General features: G+C 37.7%; 1 protein-coding gene across 1 annotated transcript in view; it reads left to right on the top strand.

The window, feature by feature from the left end:
- The window catches only part of ZIC1 (Zic family member 1), a 66,732-nt gene extending 42,365 nt beyond the window's left edge, over positions 1-24,367 (top strand). The window contains exon 4 of the mRNA XM_025209646.1: positions 24,235-24,367. Coding sequence (XP_025065431.1) covers positions 24,235-24,244 — 10 coding nt within the window. The 3' untranslated portion in view covers positions 24,245-24,367. The remainder of the gene's footprint in view (positions 1-24,234) is intronic.
- Positions 24,368-24,985: the final 618 nt, after the last annotated feature.

Here is a 24,985-nt window from a genome sequence, read left to right as displayed (position 1 = left end):
CATCAATGTCCACTTGGTCCTCCTAACCTTCCTGTAACTTAGCCAAACATACAAAAAACCAAAAAATCCCTCAAAGAAACATGCTCTGGGATTTAAGAAGTGTGCAAAGAAAGGATAGGGAACTATTGATATTGATTTCATAGAAACATTGATCCCTGGGTCCTGGTGGCAGTAACAGATCAGTAGTGATGTCATATGGCAACCAGTTCTAGACTGGGGCAAGACTATTATGCACAAGTAAGAGTGCTACAGTATATGAGGTGCTGAGGTGGGCAAAGTAGCCTGATACTGAACTGCTTATTTCAACAACAACTCATCATGGCAGAGTACTTCCTAACACTATATCCTACTGACATCTGCATTCTGCCTGCTTCCTTTGGATTTCTCAATAGTAGTCCGTAAAGAGAAAGATCTAGATTTGCTTTAGCTAGTAAATCATTGATAAATGAGCATAAGTTTTAGGGTACTTCATAAAGGCACAGCATATAGTTGCTCAAAAATGTATAAGTTATGAGATCATGATATTTCTGGCACTCAAGGCTTGGCATATAAGTAATCCTAGAAAGCTGAAGATTGACAAAATACACATGGGTAGTTCTTGACACTGTTTGTTATTAAAACAAGAAACATGATAAGCCACTGGGGAAACTGATCTGAATTTATATTTTTAGAGAATTATGAAATACTCATATCAGGATACAGTAAAGCAATGCCACCTATGAACAGCTATTACAGAGAGTTTGATCAAACGTTAATGCTTAACATTAGGCTCCAAAACTATATTGTAGTCTCCTAAGTATAAATGACTGAGCACCCACAACTCCCACTGAAGTCAGTCAAGACTTTGGATGATCAGCAGTTTGAAAAACATACCTTTATTATATAAGTGCCTACATATAGATTCAGGATCCTAACTTTAGGCACCTATGGTACTATATATATAGTGTCACTATATATTATCTGAAAGATGTACTTTAGTTGGTGCACAACTGAATGTTTATATAGACATATAAGAATGGTGCCAAGTCTTAGAGTATTTTCTGATCTTTTCTACATTGACTTTTATAGAAGTTTTGCCTGAGTAAGGAAGGAAATACTGAACCTAGGAAGTCTGATTCTGTTCTGCCACATATGCAATTACAAAGTAATTCCTTGCAGTGCAAATAAGAGTAGAATTTGATCTTTTGCTGAATTATGACTGAAATGGATGCTAAGAATAATAGTCTACAGTTATCCAGTTATTGATGCAAAGGAATATCTCTGGCTGAAGTATCCATATTGTCAACCCTAAATATTTCTGTGTGACATGCTTAACATGCAATGACCTGCCAGTCAAAGAAAACTTCCAAGCTGCTGTGACACTATTTAAGGGATTTTTCCCTGTATGTGTAGATTTCTGTTAACACATTTTTTTATGTAGCTAGAGACATATTTTATCAATAACATTAGAGGGTACAACATTGCTAATGTGATGGCAAAATGAATATCATTTACTTCCATTTCATTAGGTAAGTGTTTGTACTGGCTATCTGTGGACATCAATGTAAATGATTTAGAACCGAATGCTGCAAATTATAGCTCCCAGCTGAGCTATCTGGCTGCACATTGAAGAATAAGTTGCACCCCAGAAAGATATACAGTGGTAGGTGAGCCACCTCTGTTTGTATCTGGGAGTTCCAGAGGCATTGTCTCCTTGTGACAGAATATATCCTAGAAATCTCTGCAGAATTAGGTTGTTCCCTGTTGCAACCAAAGCAAGAAAATATTCAAATTGAGTTATCTAGAGTATCCCAGTATTATTATTTGGATTTAGAGGGAAGGGCTAATAGTAATATCCAATCATCAATACTAACATTTTGACTTTCCTAAAAATCAAAATGGCCACAGTACAATGTTAAGGCTGTTGGGATTTCCTGAAATGCATCTTTCAGTCTTATTTTCCAGTTTACAACCCCGAGGAATATCATTTTCTTGTATGTGTATACATTCAGCTAGATTTATATTAGGAGCATTATAAAAAGGTGAAATAGGTAGTAAAGATTCTGTCAATATGCATAAAATACAAGACAACAACACATGGGGAAAAAAGATATATGACTGGCTTGAAGCACTGCAAGCAAACACTTTACTAATGTGCCACATGTGAACAGCACATAAGCAGCTGAAAATAATAGTGGAGGCCTGCATATCTATAGTGCATTCAGTCTAAGAGGAAACCTATGCATCTGTTATAAGTTTTAGTGTTATATTCTTTTCCTGTTAGTAACATTGAAAAGACTGAACAACTATAACTAAGAGGCCATATATTAAAAAGAGGATGTATGGAGGCAGAATGCGGATGTTAAGATGAGATGAACAGAAGGACATAAGGAAAATCACTGAGCTTTCTAGAAAGCACAAATTATAGATTGGAACTATGTAAATGCTTATTTTGAGTAGTCTCCCAAATTTTACTACATGGCTATCAAACTACATTAAGTGGTAAGAAGAGGCACAAATTATGTCCTTTTTGATGAATAATAAAAAGAAAGGTTTATTGCCTCTTTTTTAAAACAAAAGTGTGGTTAAAGAGTGAATTTTGCTACTTGAAATACCCCCAGTGTCACCAAAGCTTGCCTGTTTTAATCACTTCACTCTCCATCTAATTTTTTTGTATAAAGCATCCTCCATAAAAAGTTGTGTAAAAGCTTTGCTGAGAGAAATGAAGAAAAGAAGCAATATTTTACACAGATTGTCATAATGATTCTTAAAGAGGAAAGAAGGAAAAACAATCCGTTAAGATGGAGTTGCATAAAAGTAAATAAATCAGAATTATATAGGAAATAGAGATAAAATACTTCCTGAAACCTGGTTATAGTGTGATGGGCTTGGGGGAAAAGGGTAAAGAAAGGGGAAGGAATGGAAAAGATATATTTCATGTAACAACATGAAAAGGGAAAGGAATAGGTTTTTATGAGGATATTCAAATAAAGAAAGTGATTCAGAAGGAAGGAAAGAAAGCCAGTAGGATAGAAAAACAAAGGAATGATGATGAGTTATAAAAAAGTATGAAGGAAAGAAACATGCTCCAATATCTTGCATTAGTCTTAGGAAACCAGGTTCAATACCCTGGGTAATCTTCGGTAAACCACTCAATCACTTTGGCCACACTGTGCTATCCCATCTGTAAAATGGAAATAATAGGCCTTCCCTACCTTGCAGGTACCTTATTTTATAGATTTCTAAGTGATTAGGTCATGGGCATCATATAACTATCCAAGACAAAAGAGTGAGCACATATGAATGAGAATAATTGGGAAGGCAAGGTCAACTAAGGGAGGGTAAGGTCATGACTGTGTTGATTCTTCCTTGAGGAATATAATTCTTTTTTAAGTAAATGGGAGGACAGAATTCCAGAAGAGCCATTTTAAATTGGTTTATGGTTGTATAAAAACCAGTACAAGTGTTGGATAATCCTAGGTCTGAAAGAGAGAATAAATGAGTACATCTGGGCAGTGTACTCAGGACTCTAAAGCTGGAGAACAATGAAGGTTTGGCTCTTATGGATTCAAGAAAATAAAGAAAGCTCAGCTGTAAAGTAAAATCAAGAGAGAATTATTTCAATGTTACAGTTATCAAGGAAGATAGAGGCAAAGGTATTCTGGAAATAAAGGATTTTGGCCAGAGAGGTTGTTGCTAGGAGACCAAAGGGGTACTCTGATTTTGCTCACCTCCCAGGCAGTGTCCACAGACAAGACTCCTATGAAACGCATCCTTCCATTTAGTTACCATTTCCTGTTGGAACATCCAGAGGAGGACAGTCACGGAAACATTAGAAGTTCTCCACAAAAATAACCTTGATCCTTGTTGTTCGTTGCTAGTCATACAGATAGTGGTGCAATTTTTACCCTCTACACAGCAGGTGGGAGGAATCAAGTCCAATTACTGTTTGCTTGAAGATCTTAAAATGTATAGAGAGAGATGTTATCAAACCCCGTGTGGAGAGCAGCTATAACAAAGAAACAGAGAATACTTTAATCAGAGGAGACACCATCAGTAACTTGAATAACAAGTCTCCTATATCTGCATCTTCTTGTTGTGTTACTACTAAGGCCATTCATTGCACTGTCAGTCAAAATCTATCTGATAGACTTAAAATGAACTACTACAGTAACTGCAATATAACCTTTAGACATGTTGAATCATCTTCAGAGGACTTTACAAATTTGCTATGCTTAAAAGAACAAAAAGTTCATTAATCTTCATCTTATGATTCTTTGCATCTACCTTAATTTTCTTGAAATTTGTCTTTCCTTTTCTTGTTCATTTTACAAATAAGTATTTATTTAATAAATTAAGATGGATTAAATTTAGGAGTGATGAGTAATTGGTCATACTCTTTGTGATTGTGTGTGTGTGTGTGTGTGTGTGTGTGTGTGAGAAAGAGAGAGAGATGTGGCAGTTGTCTTCTGTGCCATTGCTCTGGTCCTTCTCTTTGAATAAGTCCACACAATGGCACTTGAATAAAAAGCCTGAGTAAATTCTAGTTGATAACTGCATGGAACAAATGTGGAACAAAGGGGCTATGTTATACTCTTTATATGTCAGAAGAATGAACTTGTTGCTGCTTGATCAATTCCTTGTCCTTCAGTAGTACTTGAGTTCCTTCTTTTACTGAAAGAGCATGGAACTTTGCAGTTCAGAGTTGTGTTCAATTTCCTGACCTTTGACTTTTTTTTGCACAGATTTAAAAGAGTTAATATGGGAAGCGGTTTTTGTCGTGTTTTGGCCTCTAAATAGTGGGCCCTCTTTATTTGTCATTGACTGTGTCTCAACTATTTGTTTATAAAAATCATGGTAAAAGGATTAATTAATCTTTCATGTATCCTGACTAGACGATGTCAGAATACATGAGAGATGAATCTGACCAACAATATAGATCTTACTGAGATAAATTATTTCTAGAGCAGCATGAAAGTTTGTGATATTGGTATGTCTTGAAATATTGTTAAAAACTCCAACCATGGAGCAGGCTTGCCAAAGTTCCAAACTATTTCATGTGAAAATAAGTCCAGTTTGTAAAGAACCCAGACCTAGTTTTAAGAGTAAATGAACAGTTATATTTGCTCTGAACATGTGTAAAGCTCTTCTTGTGAGATCCTGTGAAACTTATTCTTGATAGTCATAATGAGATTGAAAATCCACACTGATCAGAACTAGAGGGTATATTCAGAGGAAGCCCACAGAGTGTACATATTCTATTCTGTTCTATTGGGAGTCTTATACCACAGTCATCACCACAGTATCTCAATGCCTTCTAGTAGTATGCTAAGCAATGTGGTTCACATCTGTAGCCTAGTATTTTTTCTCTCATTCTCTCCCTAGAGGGAGCAGTATGTGTACTGAAGCACCTTGTGTTTGGTAGGTGTTTTTATTCTTTTAAAATTACACATGCTGCTAGCTGTTTATGAAATGTTGAGGGTTTATGTGCAATGTAATTGTTTCTTAAATTCAAGTTCTATCTGTGGCCAATATACATGTGCAAAATACTTTAGGAGCCTCCATTTTGTTCTGAAAAGATCCTGGGTGTCTAGATCTGAGCTTCTAAGCATTCTGGATCCATAGAATCGTGATTCTTTAGGTACTCCAAATCAGTGCTGAGAGACTCCCTCATTCCTTAGGCAGTCAAAAACCACACCCTAACGACTGTTTGGGACTGAAGGAATGCCTGCATGCACCTTGTTACAAAACACAGACAGAGGAGATGAGCAAGCCTCTCATTACAGAACATAACCAGTGGTCATACTGCAACTGTTCACCTTATGTATAATAACCCAATAGTTAGGGCACTCATCCAGGATGTGGGGGTTCTAGGCCCTCTTCAGCCTGAGAGGACTTAAACTCACATTACCTACTTCTCCACTGAGTGCCACAACCACTAGGGCATTGGCTAGACTGGGTGGGGCTCCCTCCACTGCTGCCATTACAGTTGAGTCACTGAATAGCCATACCTGCAAGATTCATGGGGCCAGAAGAACAAGCAAGAAGAAGTTTGATGCTATAACCAGAGTTCTCAGTTCTGCTGGTAGGGCTATTTTTGTTGTGTTTCTTTCTAATGTAATATTTAATTTAATGTATAAACAGTCCTGACAGCAGGAACTGGAACCCAGGAATAACCACTTCCAAGACAAAGCCCTCTTCACTGGGACACAAGGTGGGTCCTCTTGCTTTCTTTCCATCTGCACCCATGAACCATGCCCAGTGGGCTAATTTCAGCTAGGTAGGTAGAAAGGTTCCCGGCCAATTCATTAGTGAAATTCATTAAGGATATTCAGTGGGGCCTGGGTACTTAAATCCCTGAGGCTCCTCTGACTGCCCCAGCAACAACAAACAATAATAATAGGATGTTAATATTATGGTCTTGCTCTTACAAGTGTCATGACTCTCTTTGCTATGAGTAACCTCAGGTCCCATAGAGAGTTAAGAGCCTGAAAGTATTCAGCACCTCTCAAGGAGCTCTACAGTATTTCTTGAGATATACTGAGCAGCTGACAGGATGGGGCCCAATGAAACCATGAAATCTATATTTTATGAATAGTTCTGAAAGTAAGTGAAACAGCTGAGTACCTCTTTCAGAGCAGGCTTGATACGTAATAGTAGGGTATCAGAGAATCTATAAATCCACAGTGACATCTGTACACTTCGAACTGTGATGCTGCAGGCCCAAAGCATATACTTAGTCTGCATCTACAGACCTTGCAGAAAAACATTAAATCAGCAAAAGAAAAAAAAAGGAAAGAAAACAAAACAAAAATGAGACATAAAAATGAGCTGGCTACTCTAAACCACAGATACAGTAATTATTTCAGGCTTTTGCTTAGGGGTGTACCAACTGTTTACAATTTACTGTGCGGCAAGCTGGGTGTTCTCATTTCCCTCATGGTTCAGGAGTCAAAAACATATGCTACCTTTAGTAATGAACTCTTCTAAGATTTGAAACTATCCATATTCATGTCACAAGAAATGTTTACACAAGAGCAAAATGCTCTAACATCAAAATAAATCAGTAGCATCTCAGAGTTTATATTTCCATATGCTTCTTTGGCATAATAAAACTGGGGAAGGGCTGCTGCTATAAAATGTAGTTTAATTAAAAAGCAAAAGGGGAAAAAAACTTTTGCAAAAATCATAGCCATCCAAAAATAATGTAGGCTAATGCATAGTTTCACCATATTCTAAAGATTTATAATCTATCAATAGAAACAAGGAAATGTAATATAATCATATACTCTACACACCTTGCATATTTTCCATCCTCTGTGCATAAATTATACATTCATTTTCATAATTATAGTAACATTTCTAGTTTTAACATAAACTGCTATTACTCCTGGGTACCAGTAAGTCTGCATCTACCAAAGCTACATGCTAATTACATTTTCCTTTTATAATGTTATCTATTTATCAAATTTAGTCACTTAATGGAAATTGATAAACTAGAATCTCCACAGTAAAACATTTCAGATGTGGCAGAGAGTCATTTTTACTCTTGTATGTTTCTCAAATACTAATGTATTTGAGCATTTGGTTTGGGGTTATGGCATATTTGCTTAATTAGGTAAACTTTGTCCATTCTATAGCAGGGAAGGGGTTAACCTGTTTCTCTTGCTAGAGGAAGGGCCACAGCTGCTTGCACGAGTGTAGGGATTTTCAGGGTAGCCAGCTGTGGGGATTTAATTGATTCACCCAGCACTCTATAAAAGAGGAGGGAGGGAAGGGAGAGTTACTGTGGGGTAGGTCTGAATCTGATAGGGATTGAGGGAAGGGGTTATGTAGGCTGTGAACTGTGGTTGAAAGAATAACTAAATAAAAATGGTTGATTGGGGAGAAAAACACTTTAACTGCTTGTTTTAGTCTTGACTGAAGCAAGCATGTGTTCTATCTTTACTTTGATTTTTGTATTAGGGCAGTATTTGGGAGTCTGTGGGAGAAGCAGGAGATATACATATGAAATGTAAATTATTACAAGAACACTACAATTGTGCTCTTTCCTGTTCTGGTGAGACTGCTCTTGCACTGTAGGAAAGGGCTCTGTCCTCATCTAAAAGGAAACTGATGGTCTGGAAGATCTGTTCTTGTCAAAGACCAGTTATTCAGGGCTCACTGAATGAAATTCCATGGCCTATACTACAAAGGAGGTCAGACTAGTTGATCTAATAGGCTCCCTCTGTCCTTAAAAGCCATGGAAATATGATGTACTTAATACTTGTCCTTATACTACCTTTCTACTTGATGTGCTCATGAAGTTAGATAGACATATTATCTGCCCTAATGCTAGAAGGCAGCAAGTTAATATACTTTTCAAAGCAGGATTGGCACAAAGAAGTGTGATTGGCATAGTCACTGTTTCCTAGATCAGAATTTTAATTTCTATCTGTGCTTGAGAGCCTTTTAGGAAAATCTGTTAAAGCAGGATTTTGATCTGCATGGGATTTAATGATACTCTGGTACGTTTTGTAGGAATCAGCATTACTCTGTGGTCCAAAAATCTCTCTTCCCCTGCTCATTTCTGATGAACTACTTCCAAGTCACCTGTTGCCTTCTGCCATACAGCTACCTATGTTTCAGTGGTGTTGCATTGTAAGAGTCTAGTCTGTGAGAAATTGGGGTTACCATGATAATTATAAAATATGGACCAGAACCTTGTTTTGACTGATCAGATACCCTATGCTGTTGCTGTACACTGGCTGCAATGCTAGTGCATTACAAATTGTTCTCCAAATATCACCAAATGTAGCACTCTTGATGTACAATAACCCAATACACAGGTTGCATGTACCCTTTTGATTTATTAATTCTACTTATTCTTTTCCTGGTGGTGGTGTCAATTCTTCTAATACTGTGCCATAGCTTAGTGCTTTACCATACTCCATTCATAAAGGAAATGTCTTAGGCTTCAGTGAGTGCCACAAAAGAAATGTACCACTACTGAAAATGGAATACATTTGGCTAGAGCAATTACATTTCTGCCAAGCACCTTATTCCAGAAGTTGTGTTATGTTTCATATTCCCAGAACACAGACAGTAAAATAAGTCAGTTGCATACTTCATACATCTCTAGCAAAGGATCAGAGGTCATGAACTCCACCTGTGCATTTTGTAGGGTATCCAATACATTTGTACAAAGTTTTATATTTCCTACAGCTTTCCCATAGCATTCCTTTTTGTTTTATATCTGTGTTCTCATAATTTATTGCACTGCAAATCTGAATGTGTTCCCGTTCCCTTCCTACAATTGTATTCCAAGCTGGTTTTAGGGTGGACAGGATCACTGTCAAGTAAACAAAGTATATAACTGAAGTACCTGATGGTATTTAAATCCTATTTTTTCTAAAGTTGTGGTCAGGTAACAGTAGGGTGACCATATGTCCCAGTTTGGCCAGGATACTCCTGGATTCCATAGCTTGGTCCTGGCTGGTTGGTCAAAAGTCCCAGGCCAGAGTTCGGCAGGGAGGGAGTGGCATATCCACAGTTACAAGTTACTTTTTTCTTACTAACTTTTTAGATAAGTGAGGGTTTGGATAACCTAGGTCATAGTGTAAACATTGATACAGGAGATGCTCTATGTGTCTGCAGTTTGCTGTATACTAGCCCAAGTCCCCTCATCTTGTGAAATCTGTTACAGATTCTCTAGCTAGATATTATCACTTGATTGTATTACTTATTATTATTATTTATTGGTCCCTGACAATGTGCTTCCTGATATCTAAACAATGAGAGAGAGTACTTGCCCCTCAGTGACATCTAAAACAAAGAGGAAGGACATGATAGTAGATCACAACCTATTTTATCAGCCAAATTATATAGGCACTATATATAAATACAGCTGTTCAACCAGTGGACTGCTGGTCACATGTGCCCCCCAAGGGGTTAACATGTGATCCCTAGGTTCCCAGCCTGGCCATGGCTCCCCCCCCCACTCCAGTAGCTATTGCCACCAGAGTCTTTTGGCTGCCCTTCCCTTCTCTTGCTTCTGCTGCCTGACCCCACCCCTACAGGCACAGCTGAGGGAGCCTGCAGCTGCATGGCTTGAAGATATCCCATGCAGCAAAGCATGGGGCACTGGCATGGTACAGTGGAGTGCCTGCTACATGGTGCAGCAGGAGTGACCCATGTGGCACTGTGTGGAGAGCCTGGGGATGCTCAGACAGTACAATGAGGGATGTGTGTACCCATAGCTACAGTGTGCCATAAAAGAAACATGAGAAAAAAAAGAGGTCAAACAAGCCACTCCTGAGAAAAGTAAAGACAGGAAGCAGATCTTTTATGGTGGTCTGATAAATGATGATTACAAGGGTGCCTCTGAACTACTCCTTGTCAAGATACAGAAAGACAGGGTTGTGGGGAAAGCACTCATGAGACCTCTCCTAAAACTGGTGCTAGGACAGCAAAAATGTGCCACAACCCAGTCCTTACAGCAGAGGGATTTTGGAAAGGCAATTTCATCATGGACCTCTCCAGATTTCCAGTGCCATACCCAACCCAAGTGTCAGACTGTAAAAAGTTGATGTTAGTTTTATTACTGTGGTAATGTCAAAGGAATCTACACAGTGATGGACCTCCCTTCCTCCCATTCTATCGGGCAGCATTTAAATGATTTATCAGTGATTTGGAAAAGTGTCTTTAAAATCCCCATAAATAAATGTGCTTACTTTCTTCTCAATCAAAGAGACCTTGCATCATCTTCTCTCACAGCTCAACATATCACCTCCCCTCTAAATCCCTTTAATGGCTTTCTCTCACCTTTTGTATCATATTCTCGTATTTCTTTGTCGTCTTAAAGTCTCTGCACTATATCCGTCTTGCCCTGGGTCAGCCCTTGTTTCTTTATAATCTACCTCCCATTGACTGTGTTCTTAAACTGCCCTCTCAAATGCTGCTTTGGATAACCTTTGTTCATGTTTATTTTATTTTAAATGTTACCATTTAGATTTGAAAAGTCTCTTTCAAATCTTGAGCACCAACCAACACTTCTCCACTGAATTCTCTCCATAAAACACACTTTGTCTGCATTAAGTTTGTCCAGAAGGTTAAACAGTCTGACCCTGGTCTTAAGTGTAAATATTCTCAATAGTTTCCTATTTCTGATTTATGCCAATCTGTATTTAGTCTCATTCACCAAAGACCATTTGGGAAGATTATATATTAATATGCAAATTAACTTTTTTTCTGACCAAGGTGCATAAAAAATAGCCTTAATCTATGTTAGTCCAATTATGAGACAAAAATAAAAGACTCTAAATACATATGTCTGTTGTGTCACAACCCAATTAAATTGTGCCCATGCCACTGAGCAAGAGATACCATTCAAATCATCCTCATTTTGACGATTAAGGGTTAAAAGACATCCCTGCCAAAAATTCCTTGAAACAAAACGCGACCGGAGTACTGTAGATAATTGGTCAGCTGAAATAAAATGCTAGGGGAAACTATATATAATTGGTCCAAAAATAAGCATAAGCTCCTCACACGTAGCACACACGTAACAGGTAGAGAAACCTAACCCACTACCTTGTAACTTGAGGAGACAAAGAGCTGCTGCTTGCCAAAAAATTAAAGATTCCACATAACGGCCCGTCATTGGATGTCTGTGTCAAACACCTCTGCCTATAAATAGTTTAACGGTTTCCGCCCAAGTCGGAGAACTCTGGGGATCTCACAGGAAACACCTGTGCTTGTCACCAGAGAGTTGGGGACTTGATCAATTCCCAATCAATCACCCCGTCAGTGTAAAATATTGACATAGAAAGTCTTGCAAGCCCGATCATTCGTTCCGGCGCCACGTCCGTCATTATCTTGTTGTAACCTGACTGTGTGCGTGTATTCAACTCTGTAACCGAAGCTTTATGCGTGTACTCAACTCTGTAACCGAAGCTGTAACGGAACAAAGGCTCGCCTGCGTCGTCATCACTATCTAGGCGACGTAAGTAAACAAACTCCTGTAACCTACACGTGTCTGTGCCTGGTTAATTCCACTCCATCCATCAATTACCTGCCTGCCGAGCCCTAAATCTAAACACTCCGGTGTGTGAGTCAGACAAGCTGCCGGCGGCTGCTCTGATTCACGACATGTTGAAGTATTTCATTACATATAAAATAGTTGTAGAGCTAGGAATGTATCAATTCTTAGCTTACTTCCCAAGATTTTGTACTTGAATAAATATGGTAGCTCGCATACAAATATATTGCATGGCTAAAATGATGTGTGTCTGCAGGAGCTGATTTTCCAAGATGGAGTCTAGGTGGTGTGCTGCAAAACTATTATTATGGTATCGTGGTTTGCAACTGGATATCAAATAAAGCAAATAAATCTCTTGCAAGAATCTTTTTCATTGAGTGGTCATTGAATATTGCAACAAGGATTATGGGGACACATCTACTATTTCTAAGGAGTATAAGGTTTGGGAAATGAAAGAGAGGAAGTGGCAGATACTTAGCAGGAGTGCTGAGATACTGTAAGGACGGGGAGATTCTGAACCTTAATCTACCTCATATCCTCAGGCTGTTAGTCAAAGGCACATGTGCAAGAGTTTCTCATACTACAAGGTATGTAGTAGGGCTGTGTGAAGCTTCAGTCTCTGATTCAATTCAGCAGAGATTTGGCCTGATTCGGTGGCCCTTTAATCTCTCCAAATCAAATTGGAACCCTCTGAATCGATTCGGAGAGATTCAGAAAGATTCAGTGATTCGGACACAGACACAACTTTAAATGTTTTTTCTACATACCTCTAGGTAGCAGGCAGCTCATGAATGCTGCAATGGTGGGGCACATGGAGTGTCCCACAGAAGCATGGGGGTCCCCAGCATACTCGGCAGCAGAAAAAAGGGACCCAAACCCGTTTCTGTCCGTCTTCTGGGTCTGCCGGGGAGCATGCTGCCCCCCCGCCTTAGCTCAGTGACTGGTGTCTTCTGGGTCGCGGGGGGGCACTTGAGGTCCCCCTGTGGCCAATCGCCAGGCTGAGAGGGCACGGAGTTGGGGAGGGGGGGCAGTGCACTCCCAGGCAGACCCAGAAGTGGACCGGAAGTACTTCCGGTCCACTTCTGGGTTTGCCACTGAGCATGTGGAGGGCCCCCCCATACTCCTGTGGGACATTCCATCTATCCCAGTATCGCAGCATTTATGAGCCACACTGGTACCTTGAGATACGTAGAAAAAACATTTAAAGCTTTGTCTGTGTCCGAATCACTGATTCTCTGAATCAGCATTGAACCTTCAGATTCAGATTAAGCCAAATTGAATCAGGGACAGTCATCCGAATCAATGAATCGAATCACTGTCCCTGATTCAGGTCAAATCCGAATTGAATAGGGCCCATTTCATACAACCCTAGTATGTAGCTGCAAATAACGAAAATATAGGAGCCGAAAGCTATAGATGAATGATGGGAAAAGGTGAAAATTATATTTTGAAAAATCTAGCCCCAGGTAGTTTGACTTTCTGGTATTCTGTTTCTTTCCTATATTTCAGGGCTGCCCAGCTTATGAGTGTGGGGGAATGTAGGGCCCATGACCATGGTGAAGGCTGTACACCCCCTGCACCACATGGAATACTACCCCTCGCAGGCACACACATGAGCACCCCATTGTGCACCCTCTGTTGTGAAATACTGTGAAGTCTACTGATGAAAAGTGATATTCAGAAGCTAGGTACTAGACTGATTTATATCAGCTGAGAATCCCTCCACATACAGCTACATACTACAGATTCCTTAGAGTTGAGATCTAAATAATTGGCAAAGACTTAGGACATGAGAAATTAAGGAATGTGATTTTTCCCTAAATCTATTTGATTATTCTTAATTACCAGTAGGAATAGCAATATAGAAAGAATTGGTCTTTTTGGCAAACAGTAACTGCAGATAATTAGATACATATGAAACAAGCTGAGATATTGCTAATCAAAGGTAGCTTACATTGCTACATGTGCATCTTCAAGGTTCTACCTTGCTGTTTTGGAAACCTGCCAAAATGTGTGTGTTTCAGTTCATTGAAATAACCATTGGCCAGTGGAATACTGTGACATGGCTCAGTATTGCACTAGGAAACTGGCCTTCAGAAGACTCTAGAAGTGTTCAATACACAGATAATACATGTGTATGATCTCTTTTGCATACAAGCTGTGAATAGACTTTATATTGTGCAAAAGAAATTATTTTGCTGGTAAAAAAAAAAATCCTTTTCTTCACCGAGAGGAGGAGAGAAAGGACTAATTTTATTTTTTGCAAATATTGCAGTAAACCACTTTTTTGCCAGGAGCACCAATCTGTTCACTATACTTTGTTATCATATACTGAACTTCAGATGGTCCTTTGCAAACAATGCCATGTTGTAGCAATGGTACAGAGATACAGTTAATTGTTTTCTATTTAAGGAAGATGGTGACAGGATTGAGGGGGGGGATCAGAGGAGGTTTTGTAATGTAAAAATGTTGATATTCTGCACAGGTGAGATCTCCATGGCTAGGTACAGACATCCAAAAAGCCTGAGGCAGAATCACTCTGAGTTATACTGTTTTCTGTAATAGTGTAGTTTAGATCAGTAGCAAACAGAACACACATTTGCCTTTTGGTGGGGATGCAAATCTTAGACCATTTTTTAAATCTCTACCATTTTTAAATCAGTTTGCGCCAAACTTCTGTTCTGTTATGGGTATAGACCAGTTTGTGATCACTTATACTGGTAAAAGTGTAATGTTATGTACCTGGTCCATGGGTGGTACATTGTGTGGGCATAATATACATGGTTGTATATGGCCCTATCTGCCTTTAAAGTGCATTTGTGACATTAGGTCTAAATGTTTCCATTGTTATTTTAATGATGTTTTCATGTTTAATTATAAATCATATTAGTACAGTCCTGACTGATATATCAGAGAGATTAAAAACAAAGCTGAAGTTATTTTTGAAGTTAAGAATTTTTCTAGTCTGTCATGTTTAGTCAATATGATCCACTCAAGAGTGGACCTGTCATAAAGGATACCAATGAATGGTGTTTAATCTATTAAATTTTAAAGGGAAGATGGACTCTTTAAATCAAACATTGCTTCATACTATCTCAGTTACACGGAAGTAGCCAATTCATGGATTTATTAAGGACATTAAGGAAGTTACAGTGGCCTATAAAGCATTATGTACTGTATCATGGCTTGTTCTCCTGTTAGATACCATTTAGTACCTACTTTTACTGTAAGGAAAATATTTTAGTTCATATTTGTCATATTTTAGAGTTAGGCAAATATTTAAGAAAAGCATTCTGACAGACATTGGTTCAGATCAATCCTAGACATCCATTTTGGTGGCATTCATGGCTCCTTTGAGCTGTGAATTTTCTCTCTGTTGGTATGGCTCCTGGCCACCTCCAATGGAAGATGTTTTCTTTTCAAACAATACTAACTTTTTAATAATGCACTTTTAGAGTGAAACGAAAGTGTTTTAGTTTGAGATGCCATGACTGTGACCCAAACCACATCTGAGTGAACGTTTCAAAACATCAGTGATATTTTCACTTAAATTAATAGGATATTGAGTTTTTCAATAAACTTCACAAAAAAAGTTGATACTTGGAAATTCCAACAAGCCATAGCCAAAAAACCCTGTTGCAGTACAAAATTAATTTAAACTATTTGGCAGTAAGAGGCTAGCATGTCTTGACAACTTGTGGCACTAGTGAACTCCAGCGTGTCAACATATGCCAAATTAACACTTTCCATCTAAATAGTGTTATATTGGAAAATGATAATGGCTGCCATAAATCTTAGCTGTGGTTAAAGCTGATGAGTGTGCTAAATGGACAGAGCAATGAAATGCCCCTTAATGCCACATTTTTCCATGATTTAAATGAAACACCACTAATATATAGATATGTATATAGTAATGTTTCATTTAAATCATGGGGAAAATGTGGATTTGGAGTTACTTTTTTAAACTGAAAATTAGGAATTTTTTAAATGAGAGAGAACCAGGATTTCATAGATTTCATATTTCATAGACATTAGGGCTGGAAGGGACCTTGCAAGATCATTGGGTCCAGCCCCCTGCCCAAGGGGCAGGAAGTCTGCTAGGGTGAAATGATCCCAGCAAGATAGGCATCCAAGTGTGTCTTAAAGGTGTCCAAGATAGGTGCTTGCACCACTTCTGGGGGGAGTCTATTCCAGACTCTGGGGACTTGGATGGTAAAGAAGTTTTTTCTTATGTCCAGTCTAAAACAGTCTTCTCAGAGTTTGTGACTGTTAGACCTTGTCATCCCTTGGGGTGCCCTGGGGAACAGATGTTCTCCCAGTTCCTGGTGCACACCCTTTATATACTTATAGGCTGCCACCAATTCCCCCCTGAGCTGTTGCTTTTCCAGGCTGAAGAGTCCCATGCCTTTCAGCCTTTCCAGTCTTAAGACCTATTCTCTCATCTACTGATCATGCGTGTGGCTCTCCTTTGGTCTTTCTCAAACTTCTCCACATCCTTCCTAAAGTGGGGAGCCCAGAACTGAATGCAGCACTCCAGCTGCAGCCTCACCAAGGCTGAGTACAGGGGGAAGATGACATTCTGGATCTTGCTTGAGATGCATTGATAGATGCAAGCCAGGTTTTTTTTTTCTTTGCTTGCTGCGGCATCGCATTGGTGGCTCATGTTCATCTTGTGGTCAATCATAACCCCCAAGTCTCTTTCGGCAATGGTCCTAGCAAGTGTAGCATTGCCAAGCCTATAGGTATGATGTCGATTCTTTTTCGTGAGGTGAAGCACCTTGCATTTCTCAGTGTTGAATGCCATCAGGTTTTGATCTGCCTACCTTGCGAGCCTGAATCGTCAGTCTATCCTCTAGTGTGATCACACTTTCCTATAGTTTGGTGTCATCAGTGAATTAAGCCAGTCTGATTCTGATACCTGAATCCAGATAGTTTATAAATATGTTAAAGAGTACTGGTCCAAGTACAGAGCCCTGGCGAATGGCACTGGTCACCATGCACCATGTTGACATGGTTCCATCACATGTCTGGGTCTGACCACGGATCCAATTCCCGAGCCATTGGACCAAAAGGTTGTTGAGGCCGCAGTTCCCCAGTTTAACCATGAGGAATTTATGGGAGACCAAGTCAAAGGCTTTTTTGAAGTTCAAGTAGATGATATCAACCTCTTCTCCTTTGTCCAGGTGATGTGTCACCTGGTGACAGAAGGATATGAGGTTGGTCAGGCAAGACCTACCAGGATCCCCAGTGATGATTTGCAAATGCAGGGACTAAGGGATTCTTTGTAAATTCTTTCTGTGAGAGAGCGGCAGACAACTGGCAGGTGATCAGGGAAGCAGATTGTCTCTGGAGTGAGCAGAGGATCAGAACTGCTTGGTAGAAACCGGCTTGCTGGAAAGGCAAAGTTAGAAATGGTAAGCAAGGAACTCCCTGCTGGTGACTGCTTCTGTTGTCTGGGGGAACATGACTGCATATATGCTCTGTAGAGCAACAGCATTACACCCAGGAAATAGGTACCCGTTTCAATCAGTTTCTCCTCTCAGATGGAACAACCCAGCAAGACCTCAAATACAGGCTTAACCACTCAGGTCTAATGCAACTTTATATAGATATAGACATATGCAGATAGATTCAATAGACATGAAAGATGGGGGGGGGTAGGGGGGAATATACATAAATTCCAATATTGCAACTCTTAACTGAGGTCCATGGGAAAAGTTAAATGTAAGTGCATAAATGTTTAAAGGATAAGGGCTATATTAAAAGTTGGTTTGAATGAGAATTTTGCCAGGGTAACTATGGCTGAATAATGCAGATTTGCTGTTGTTTATTTTCATCTTGATCAACTAGCATATATAAAAGTTTAAAGAAAAATCTTGAAAAATTGTCTCAAAATAGTCTTTACCTCCATGTTATGTATCATTGGCTTTTCCTTTCTTTTTTTGCATTACGTAGTATAGTCTGGCAAAAAGTGTGTGTGATGTTAATTGTTAGACTTGTTTATTCCAGGGAGAAACCAATAGAGCACTTACAGTAATTAACATATTTTCTCTGGTCTTCTCATTTTGTTAATGATATCTTATTGAAGGCTGTGCAATAATTACTGCCCACTGAGGTACATACTCTGAAATAAATTAATGGTCAATGACCAATAATGATTACACTGATAATAATATAAAGTGAAATATAAGCAAACATTTTTCTAGAAATTAAAAACAGTGTGTTTGAAGCTAAAATTAAACTGTGCTGTTAAACGGTGCTAAAATTATTTTATCAATTCATCAGAAAAGCATACAGAAAATTCTTTTCCCCAACCATAGGCTAATGTTACAGCCATTTTTCACTTTAATTTCCAAAACATTTCTTCAACTGGCTGCTTAAGGAACAATATAATCTGTGAAGAAAGCTGAACAATTTGTGTTGACTGTTTATAATTTAAAGATATATTGTCACGCTAATTGGAATTAAAATTTGAAATTTTTGTTAAAAAAAGTTTTCCAAGAGCCCTAAACTAAGGTCTAGTTTTTCATGCAAGAAAGAGCTCTTCATCTTAGAAAAAGAAATAAGCATTAAGCATTTCCTTGCCATTAGTGCAACACAGACATAAGATGTAACAACAAGTAGAATCTGATTATTAATTAAAGTGACTAGCCTGGGTATTTCTGAAGTACAACATAGGTCTCCAGATTTTAGCAACGCTTTTACTTTTAATAGCACAAAGTGCTACCTTTGTAATGTAGGAAAGACCATTTGTTTCTAACATATACATTTCAACCTTACAACATTCTGTTCATTAATTTTTTTTCCATTTCAGCCTACTATGGGCCTGATCTTGCACTGATATAATTTGGAGTGAAACCCAGGCTAGGCAGAAAAGCAAAGAGAATTTTGCTATTGAAACAACAGATTCACTCTCAGAGATTTCCCGTTAAAATACCATTAAATCTAGCTTTTAAATCCTAGGAGATAATTTCTTATTTGTGACTTGTGACCCTTAAAAGGTGTCCAAAAATTGTATGCTTCTCCAGACATCTTGGGTGGAAAATTGTGTTTAGAAATCTTTTAAAAATAAGCTCTTGATCAAGAGCTGCAGATTTTTGTGTTAGTGCTGAAAATACCAAAATAATATAAGACTTCCCAAGCTATTTTGGTTTTTCTTCTCTCAGTTCAGAACAGGAATTTCAGAGGCAGGTAGAAAAAGGCAAAAAATTTTGGAGCTTAAAATTTATTTCAACTTTTGTTTCAATTCTGTTCCAGATTGGTTTTCTTTTTTATCTGATCTGACTGATCTATTCCTCATTTTCATCTAACTGCATGCATGTTAAACAATTACAGTCTCACTCATTGCATCAGATGTTGTTTCAGTTACACTGGTGAGAAACTGTGTAAAGACCAGTTACACTGGTGAGAAACTTTAGTAAAGACAATTGAATAAATGATGAGTAAATCTGAAGAAAGTGTGTGAGACCTAAAATTGAAAATAAAATTCAAACCTGGTATTTGCAGCCATCAAGCCACTGAGTTTAGTGAAATTGTGTCATTTTACATCAGTGATGAATTTAGCCCTGTCTATATAACTCCTAAATCTCACCTTACATCAAAAGTTCAAAGATTCAAAAGAATAAGACATGGCTCTGTAAAGTATATTTTAAATTAAAACCTAGTGAAAAACATGTCTATTGATTTCTGGATGACAGTCTTGGAAAATGTGTTTCTACTGGCAGCTATCCCCTTCCTTTCTCACCCCAGCCTCATCAAGAAACCAGTATCTAGAGAACATAGGAGTTGACAGAACAGAAACAAAAAACTTTTCAGTTCCTCTTTCTCATTTTTTTTCTGGCTGTAGAGAGGTGGCTTAAAAGGGCAAGGTGTATTAGGCAAAAGTATTTATTAAAGGTTGGAAATGTGGTCTGTTGTTTAAAGAAAACCAAGACATCCAACTGATTTTAATTTTATTTTTAATGTTCATGGGAACCAGCCTTACATGCCTGGCTGAACTTGAGTTTGGATTTTAGCAGGTTTTTATTTGAGCCCAACTTGGCTGTTTTTCAAAGTGTCCAGATTGCTCACATTAAATCTGAATAAGCACTACCCACTAGTTTAATCCAAGTCATCTGGTACACCTCTAATTAGTGTTAGTTAAAGTTGAAATTCATAACAACACAAAATGTTGCAGTTTGGGATCTATTTAGGAAACTCCTAATTGTAAAATTGCAGATTTATTTTTTCTACAATATTGTTTTGTTTAATCTTTTTAATATATGAAGTTGGCAATACCGTGATGGCAATAAAATATCCAAAAGTTTTCTGTTAGATAAGAAGATTTGTTTTTATCTTCTCTCTTTATCTGGGCATGCATATAATATGCATGTGTATCTGTCTCTGTAGACATAAACACATATCTAAACTTATATAAATTTAGCTGTTGGCCTTGCTAATCTAATAATTAAGTATAACTATAAATTATGCCCAAGTCAGTAAAATGTGTGCACATCTGTGAGTATTTCAGCAATTTTCCAATAACTATGCACCACTTGCCACAGCATTTGGATACAAATTAGTTCCTAGTCTTAATCCATTTGTAATAACTGAAAGGCAAATTATGTGTTCTAAAAGAATCTGCCCAGCCCCTTCAATCTTAAGTAAGACTTCACATTGAAGTCAATGACAATTTTGCCTGAATAAGAACTGGAACCATAATGTGCATATAACATGTTTCATCATATTTATAATATTTTTATCTTAGAAATGTAGCTTGAGAATTACTACCCTTGTGCAACGGTAGGATTTTTGTTTCTTAAACTAACAAGTTTCTGCTTTTTGCACTATAATGAATATTTAGATCATGCTTGTTTTTCATTGAAATGCTACCTTTTAAAAAGATGACCTTATTAGCTAAATTGTACTCCATGAATAGTATGTACTGATTAATATATATATATGTATGTGTGTATGTATATATATATATATATATAGCAATAATTTATGCTCCCTCTGTATTGAAATGTTCCACACATTATTGCTTGTTTGCTGTTCTGATTTTTTTTACATTAATTATTAGAAAAACCTTAGTTAAACAACTGCAGTTTTTTTATAGTATTAAACCATAGTTTTCACACACATGCAGTAAGAAACAAACTAAAAGAGTAGTTAAGTGTTACATATATTTTTTTCTTCCAGTGCTCTTGTTTTCATTCATGCTTGCAATCATATTCTGGACATAAAAATATCATTTGACTTGTTTTCCTGGATTCATGTCAGCATCTCTGTTCTGGAGCTGAATGGATCATGTTTACAGAGTCTTTTCAAGGGCATCTGTTCTTAGCCACAGCTGAGGATGGGGCCCAGAGAGCTGACTGGAAGGATCCACCTAGAATTTGTTGAATTAAGTCCTTGCACCTGGATATAATTGTCATGCTGCTGTGCTGGGGTTTTCTTAAGCTACTGGTAAAACAAATTAGCTCAATTTAAACTGGCATCCAGTAGGGAAGCAACAACTCACCTCATATAATGTTTTTCAAATAATTATTTTTCTATTGCCAGTTTTGCCTTATGAATATTTTCCTAGAGGCTGGGTGAGCCTTTTTTTTTTTTAGTTAAACATAAGAAGTGATAAAAATTCTATTCTGTCTGTTTACTGTTGTGCTGAAACACAACTGAGATTTGAATACTACGTGATTACAGATTGTACATATCTATATTTTTAGTAAATATTTGAGTAGATAGCCTATAATCCATGTCATGTAATGTGAGGAAAATACAAACCTTACTGTTAATGTTTTGTGTACTTTTCTCCAGGTTTGCCACAGTAATGACACAACCATTTATACATTTGGGAAAGATTTGTGCAAGTATTTTGCTGAAAAATAGACAAAAGTATTCATTTATGTTTGGCAAGGGAATTTATAAAAATACTATGGGATCTAATTTCATTATGTATTTTAGAGCTGTTTTATATTAGAAACAAAATTCATAGACTTCCTAAAGCATCCACAAAGGTTCATCCTTTAGCTGGGTTTGCAATAGCAAGACTTATTAGAATCCTTAGTATATATTCTTGTGTGTTAGCTTTAGCTTTTTATCATATTCTCCAAATGTAGACTGGAGTGGAAGCAATAAAGATTAACTTTTAAACTGAACATTTAGGATGATTTCCCTGGAAAAAGCTGTTATGTGTACTGAGTCCCTAAGTGTTAAATTTATGTGTTGTTTTTAAATGATGAGATAATTCAGAGAAGACAAACATTATGTTCACTGAGTGAAGATGGTAGATATTTTTCAATGTGTGTAGTACCATTACTGCATAACTAGTCCATGGTGGACCAGATATGATATGTTTGGGAATTGCTTATGTCATTGTGGGTACCAGCTGAATGTCTTCCCTCAGACACAATTCGACTGGAAAAAAAATCTGTATTTACATAAAGGATAACCAGGTGACTTTCTATTGGCTACCCTTCACATAGGCAGGCATAAATTATTCGAAATTGGTCAAGAGTAAGTTTTATGTTTAAAAAAATTGATTTCAGGTCTTCCTATTTCAGATTGTGACATAAAAATAAATCCTTACTCAGGCCACTTCATCTAGAATTGTGAAAAATTAAATACAGCAGACCTAGAAATCATAAGAGTGTGTGTGTGTGTGTGTGTGTGTGTGTGTGTGTGTGTGTTGAGGGGGGGGCAGCTGTGGTTTTTGAAAGATGGTAAAATATCCAGAACGCAGATATTAAATACAGCAGCTTCTGTCAACCTCTCAGCTATAGTGTTGGAACATGCCCATGCCAAACCATTATTCTAACTGCAAAGCTACATGCAGGTTCCCAGAGAAACCTAACACTACATTTTGCAAGAATGTTTGGAAGGTGGTGTGTGTGTGTTCATACGCATGCATGTGTTCCAATTATGAATGAAAACAAATTTCAAAATGTTGCAAGTAGCTGTGCAACAGAACTGGCATTCTTCAGTTATTTCCAGTAGTCATGGCAGATAAAGGAGAACCCTGAATCTGAACTTGAGATCCGTGGTTCTCAGTTGCAGCAAGGCCACCTTATACCCAGCACTCTCATTTCCTCAGCCAGCCTGCTCCCAAAAAATAATCCAACAGAATTTTTGATGGAAATCGATACATCTTTAGAGAAACATTTCAGCTTCAACAAAGCATTCTCTTTCATTTTAGCAAAAATGTCTTCTCATGCTGGCTGCACCAGAAAATGCATAGGGAATTCAGCTTCCTGATTGTGCAAATGCTCCAAGATCCCTCTTCAGTGGATCCATGAAAGTGCTAAACCTCTTGGTCATTTCAGCTCAACTTCACACAGACAGGGTCTTATACGAGTGACGGTCTTGTTGACTTCTCCACTGGCTTTAGTATAAACCTAAGGGTACTGGCAGTTTCTGTAGCAGAAAAGGATAAGTAGATCTTGCTGATTTGGTTATCATTTTCTTAACCTTCATGGGGTGGTGTGTTGCTCTATAGATTTACTGTGCTGCAATTTGTTGTGTAATTGTACATCCATAACAATAGTTGTTTTCATTTGGTTTAACCAAGAGTAGAACTTGGCCCTCAGTTTTCCATATAAATGTACATAGGAATGGGTAAGCAAGTTAGTGTTACTTTTAGTAAGGTTTTTTAATATAATTTTTTTCTTATTTTTTCCCCTCAAAACCTTTAGCTTCTTTCTAATGTTTGTAGGTGATTTGATAACTGCAGCATTTTTTTTCTGTGCATTTGAGTCTTCTGCTTGAGGTTCCAATCTGGCTAGCTAAGATGAAATGGGAAAACACAATAACAAGCCTAGCTTAAGAGTTTTATTTTACACAGTAATAATCCTAGGCCTCCATTTATGAAGATCAGGCTTCCAGTGGGAAATTAAACTAAGCTGAAAATCATAGTAAAACCTAAACCAAGTAGACTGAGAAAATTGCTCCAGTGTTTCTTGTTCTTTAATGCTTATTAATTGAGATAATGTTAAAACCAAAAGGAAGCAAGTGATATCCTGTTCTTTTCTGTTGTAGCATGGATTTTTGTTTGGTAAACTCCATGTCAGATCTTGTAATTTAATTATTGAACTCACAATGTGAATAAATGCACAGACATGACTAATAGCATTCTCTTATAATTCTATTACTGCATAACAGACCTGGTTGGTTTTAAAACTCAAATATTTAGTGTTAAAAATATAAATAGACTGTCATACCTGCCATTTTTTCTTACTTTCTTTTCATTTTGTTTCTAGGTCTATTTAATAGAAAAATGCAAGTGATGCGTTTGACTGGTTTGGATCATCTGCACATTTTCTATTTTTCAAAAAAAAAAAAAAGTAATTAATTTTTTTTCATTGCCTATCAGCCAGTAGGAGAGGTACAGGCAAGAGTGGATTTATGCACAAAATACAAAAGCCAAGCTCAAGACCTTTCTTATCATCTTACAGAATCTATGTGCAATAATTACTGGTTAAACTTTCTGCCCACTATGTTACTAAATGACATCCAAGGACTGTTGTACTTTTTGAACCAATAGCTGTATATAGTGACCAGCATCGTTCCTGAATGAAAAAAATGACCCAGCCACTGGTGAATGGCACTCAGTAGGTTTCCCATTGAACTACACTGCAAAACAATGATCCACATTGGTAAATCATTCTGTGTGCCTTTTAGTTCTTAAGCATATCCTATATTGGACAGCTTCCATTCATTCTGGCACCCACAGCAAACAAATGTAACTATGCATCAGAGATGAAAGTGAAAATGCATATGTTAAATCCCAAATGGAAGCAGAAGAGTGTAATATATACATAGAGTTGCTTAGCAACAAACATGTTTTGGCCATAGGAATTGTGGCATCAGTCAGAGAAGCAAGAAAGAAGCTATTCTGCCCTACTTGTCTGTCTCCCTTGAAGCTTCATTAAGGGTATTCTCTTATTTTTTTACAAACTGAAAAATAAGACTATTGTGGACATTTGATTATACTATTAATAGAACTGGCTG

This window comes from Alligator sinensis, unplaced genomic scaffold (genome assembly GCF_000455745.1).
Source record: "Alligator sinensis unplaced genomic scaffold, ASM45574v1 scaffold39_1, whole genome shotgun sequence".
In the NCBI taxonomy this organism is placed as follows: Eukaryota; Metazoa; Chordata; order Crocodylia; family Alligatoridae; genus Alligator; species Alligator sinensis.
This window is presented reverse-complemented; position numbering and strand designations above follow the sequence as displayed.